Source organism: Arachis ipaensis, chromosome B01 (genome assembly GCF_000816755.2).
Source record: "Arachis ipaensis cultivar K30076 chromosome B01, Araip1.1, whole genome shotgun sequence".
Classification (NCBI taxonomy): Eukaryota; Viridiplantae; Streptophyta; class Magnoliopsida; order Fabales; family Fabaceae; genus Arachis; species Arachis ipaensis.
In genome coordinates this window covers 116,430,489-116,435,922 of record NC_029785.2, presented here as the reverse complement: position 1 = coordinate 116,435,922, position 5,434 = coordinate 116,430,489, and the positions used below count along the sequence as shown (strand labels likewise).

General features: G+C 37.9%; 2 protein-coding genes across 2 annotated transcripts in view; both read right to left on the bottom strand.

The window, feature by feature from the left end:
- LOC107634061 (2-dehydro-3-deoxyphosphooctonate aldolase) overlaps window positions 1-1,136 on the bottom strand; it is a gene marked incomplete in the record, with an annotated part of 28,944 nt that extends 27,808 nt beyond the window's left edge. Inside the window, 4 exon segments of the mRNA XM_021123943.1 lie at window positions 87-233; window positions 801-848; window positions 941-994; window positions 1,099-1,136.
- The window catches only part of LOC107634091 (cysteine protease ATG4-like), a gene marked incomplete in the record, with an annotated part of 6,339 nt that continues 4,911 nt past the window's right edge, over window positions 4,007-5,434 (bottom strand). The window contains 3 exon segments of the mRNA XM_021123936.1: window positions 4,007-4,458; window positions 4,562-4,632; window positions 4,713-4,768. Coding sequence (XP_020979595.1) covers window positions 4,244-4,458; window positions 4,562-4,632; window positions 4,713-4,768 — 342 coding nt within the window.

The window sequence follows — 5,434 nt, the reverse complement described above, 5'->3', positions numbered from 1 at the left end:
ATTCAGTAAAAATGTATGAATTTTGATGCGTTAAGATGCTACATTGTGTAAAATAACATCGAGCCTAGTAAAGTTTGAAACCGTACCTTTTTTAATTAATTCCGAATCTAAACGTAGATGAGGAGAAGAGAAAAGATAGAGTGAGATCGGTCTAACGTAAGAGTGAGCACTTTGATTGATGAAGAATGGAATCGTTCACTGCAAAAGAATGAAAAAGAAATGGCTAGATAATTCTGTGTAGTTGTCGGGGGAGATGGCTATATGGAATCGTTCGGCAATTGCACACCCCTAATAATTGCAAACCGAACACCCCTGCCCCAGCCCCCAATAAACCCCAAACAATACCCACGGTACATTACATTACGTTAAATTTTTAGTTAGTGAAACCTTTAGTACAAAAATTTCTCGCTAATACAATTTGCAACATAGTTCAGTCGTTAAATAATATTCAATCTCTATCATGAAATGAATTTGAATTCTTCAAAATTGAATCTATGAATCATCAAGGTTCTGAAAACCGAACCGATCATCGAACCGCTCGAGCTACTGGTTCATCGGTTTAGAAGTTCAACTGGTTCAACCGTTGTTACCGATTCGACCGTGGTTGAATCGAAAAAACCGTTTTATAATAAAATATAAATAAACACATGAAAATATAATTATAGTCTAATGTAAGCTTTAAAATATCATTCAAAGAAAATGTTTTTCTGAATCTCTTTCAATAAACATTTACCCACTCAAAAGAATCTTAAGTTGTTATATGAGTGCTGAGATAGCAGAACCTAGGAAATTGGCTGCACCTTAGATGGCAGTTTTGCAGGTTTTTTCACTTTAGAAACCAGGGACAGCTGCAAATCAAGCTCAAATATTAGCTAAATATATATCAAAGAAAGTATGGATCATATTAACATTGGAGAAATGGAATACAGTTTGTAAGTACCTTGCTAAGTAAATCTGTAGGTGGTTCATAATTAAGTCTCTTGTCATTTGATTCCTATAAAGACAAAAGAAAGAAAGAGGGGGTAGGAATTCAAATAAGAAACATACACAGAATGATTCATTCACATCTCAAATACAAGCATAAGATTAGTACATTACCAGTGGATATACTTTGATACTTCGGAAGACACCTCTTTCACCTTTGTTCGATCGTTGCTAATAAAAGCACCACACCCAGTTATAATCAATAACTTTACTTTACTAACAAATAAAACATGAAAAATTGAACCTATTCAAAAATCAGTTTTACAAACCGCATCCTCAGGCTCTCCTCGGGGTTTGTTAGTCATTCCATATTTCTCCTGCCTTGAGCCATCGCTAGAGTTTGTCCTAGAAGAGTAATATAACCAGATAACAGATTATATGTCACGGCCCAAAATGAACCATGATCGGCGCTCAGGGAAACAGTTCCCTAGCAAGCCTATCAGACTCAAATATAAATTAAATAAGAAAATTACAAATATTTTAAAGAAATTTACAGTTTCTAAAACGAATAATTTCATATTTTTATTAAAAGGTAAAATAAATAGATATGGATAGATCCTGCCTGTGACATATGGAGCATATGACGTCTAAGAACTCAACAAAAAAGAAGTACCAATTGCAGATCATTACTCTTGAATAGAAGGCTCACCAACACATTCAATAATCAATAATCAGTAAATTAAAATAATAAAATCACAACACACACAAAACAGCAGCATAGCAAAACCAAACAGAGAAATAAATTTCACACACCAGAAATGACCAAAACACACAAAGAAAATAAAAGAAGAAAGCTACAAACCCTAAGATGGAAGATGTGGCGTGACTGAGTGTCGCGGATGACAAAGACCGCGGCGAGTAGGACGATTGAGAAGTAGACAGCGGCGCAGCAGAGAAGTGGATGACGGCTTGACCGAGAGGAGGAGGAAACGGCGGCGCTTGCGATGATTCTTCCTCTATGTGAGCGCGACGGCGGCGAAAGAGAGCACCTTCGAAGCTAGAAGCCTTGAACAGAGCACGAAAGGGGAGACACCGAGAGAAGGAGCACCTTCGAATGGGCTTCGAACGGGACAGTGGCTGCGGTGAAACAGATCTAGCGCCGGCGGGACCGTGGCAGCGCGAAAGGGAGGGACTGAGCTCGCCGGCGTTGAGAGGAACGGCTAGCTCGAGGGTGATGGGAGGGACGAAGGAGCGTGTGCTGCTGCGCCGTTGGAGATTTGGAGTGGGTTAGGGTTGGTAACGCAAGAGTTGGGGAGGGGGTTACTGAATGCTAAACGGCGCGTTTTGAGTGTTTTTGGGCAAAGCAAAAAATCGGCCGGGTCTCGGTTCGGTTCGACTGATCGATTACCGGCCGGTTTAACGGTTCAACAATGGTTTTTATTTTTTCCGGTTTTAGCATAAAATCGAATCGTAATTCTCACCGGTTTACGGTTCAACTGGTTCGATCGGACAGTTCGAACCGATTTTCAGAACATTGTGAATCATACAAGTCTAGAAATTATAGGGTAGATTGCAAGTGACGTAGACATTCATTATGACCCAAAAATTTTATGTGATGTGTTTCTCTAATATGCTATGAACTGAAGTTTGAATCGAGAAAATAGAATAACCTGTTAGGTGAAACTGAAGAATAACATTGGATTTATCACAACCAAATGAAATTTAGGGCTAGTAATTCTATCTTTACACCTACATCAAACACCTTAATGAAACTGAAGCAGCAGTGGAGGCTTACACGGTGAGAGAGAGTGAGATCGGAGAGAGAGAGAGAGAGCTTGAACAGAGAGAGATGCCGAGGATAGAACGAACGTGAGCGACGCCGGGAAGAGGACCGCGACGGAGCTGAGGCGCACCGGCGAGAAGAGGACGAACGTGAGCGTGGGTTCTATGAAGGTGAGTGACGTCCACGGGGAGAAGTGGGATGCTAGGGTGAGGCTAGTCCAGCGGCGACTTGAGGGTTCTGTGGCAATGCCGGCGGCGACGACAGCCTCTGGGCGACGGAGAATAGTTCGGCGATGGAGAACGTGGGGGGTGAGAGGCTGCTAGGGCAATGTCTCTCTTCTGATGTATGGGGCTATGGGTGAGTCACTGAGAGTGGGTTCGGGTAAACGTTAGCTCTTAGCAGACCGGTTAATAGTCGGTTCCATCAGTTTTTTATTTACTAATGATTTTTCATCACAACGGAATTAACTAAAGGATTGGTTCTTTGATTAATTCAGTTGAACCGACTACTTAAGTTTGATTTTTAGAACATTATTTATTATATCATGCTTGTTATCATGAATTAAGATTTTAGAAGGAAAAAAAAATATTTTTTTATTTTTTACTCTTTTCAATTAGAGGTCATAAATGATTTCTCTTTTTTCAGTTTTTTTATGGTATCTCCTAAGGTTATGGATTCATCGTTATTGATTAATAAATTGTTATATATACAAGACAAAATTTAAATCATCGACACTTATTTAAATGAGTGCTTTAATCACATGACCAACCCAAGTTGATTAGAGAGCACAAGCGTTTCAGTCAATCTAATATTCTCAAAGTTATTTAATGAAAAAAATTCATAAATATACTTATTGCGTCTCTAAATAAAATTGCAAAGTTGCTTACAGGCATATGGCATTATGGCACATAAACTTTAGTTGTTCACTAAAGATTTGCAAAGCGTTGAATTGATCGAAACATCATATACAATAAGAAGAATATTCAACAATCAAATTCCAAGTCTTCCATTTTTCTTCTTGTTGCTTTTCTCAACTATTAACATTCTAGTTAAATGTCTCCTATCTCATTGACTCATTCATTTCAATCCCATTACATTAGGTTAAAAAAATTATAAAAAAAAAATATTTTAAAAAAGCCATTTGCATTAAGTTTATACTAACGCTTGTGTTTCAAGACAGCATTTCTGAATCACTTTCTACCATTTATTTGACAGTTCAAAAGTATAATCCCACTACAAGTTTGTACCTTGTAACCAACAGATGGGTACAAGCAACAAGTATGAACGAAACTAGCCGTGTAACGTTCAACAAATACCTAGTTAGTTATATCAACAAATGAGCAAATAAATTAAGCCAAAGAATCATATTCAGTATAATTTACTTTTCTACAAAGCCTATTTTCGATCATATCTTGAGAATGGGGAGCCACCAAAACTAGGCATCAACAACATGGACAAATTAGGCTTAGGCACATGAGCATCAAACAACAAATTTTTCCACCCATTACTTCAAATCAACCTTGCGCAACTCTGGAATTACAGGAGTTGCCAATCATCCTCATTGTTGCCTGCTTCGTTGGCAACATCCATAGCTACAGAATCATCGTCTTGGAATCCAAGGTTGCCACCCGGCGAATTGTTACTAGCGGTTTGCAATAAGAACCTCCAAGACTGAGCTACCGTGATTAATAGGGCACCATTTGATTCTTCAGCAAGCTTGGAAGCTCGGGAACAGAAGTCGTCAAAATCATCTGACAGCCACCATTAACAAGCAGATGATCAGGGTCAACAGAAAGCTTAGACGTTAACCAAGTTATTTTAAGCCATGAAATTAAGGCAAAGAAACCAGCAAACCTTTGACTCGGCAGTAAAATCCAATAGCCAAGGATGGGTTGATTGAATCTAGGGGTATGTGCCTGATAACACTGGTAGAAGTTTCGCAAAGTGAGACAAAGAATGAACGAAATAAGAACAAGAAGAAAATCAATACTGGTAATAAGCCTACTTGCTATGGTACGAGGAGGTACTAGTCTCTTGGGATTCCCCATTGATATTGACAACCTGAAAAACATTAAGATTGTCTCTTGACAGTATCATGTGGCTCTTGCCACCTTCAACTCATAACAAGAAAAAGTTATTAATGGAAATCCCCCTGAATCATGGTGCTTTACCCACCAATGACGCTAAAAGTAAGATTACTGTAAAATTAAAACGTCATGTGAAGGAACCAAATGCTGATCCACTTTTGTGTGATGAGAAATTCCTAAGAGTTGCTTTACCTTTTCTAATTTATCATAGATGATTACTCATACACACAACTTTAAAGAATATCAGATTATTATCCATAATAATCCAAACCAATTTTGGACAATGATTCATCCTGATTCCATCACTACAATCATTGCAGATTGTGTTTAATTTGACCAAATCATGTTTCGATTGATATAATTTATTGATACCTAGATGGTTTCTTGGTTTTTCACTTTTATTTTTTGACTTATCTATTTCTTTTGAAACTAAAGGGCTACTACCTGCCCGGTTGAGAACACAAGATGTACAGGTTTACTAAATCAACAATGGAAATAAACATGGAGCAACATATACTTAAATTAATACAGTGCATTAGTATATAACCTATATGACAAGTTCCAACATCCGAATAGTGCAATAAATTAATAAAGTCAGTAATTTTTAAATGGCAATTATTTGTTGAGAATAATGTACCTG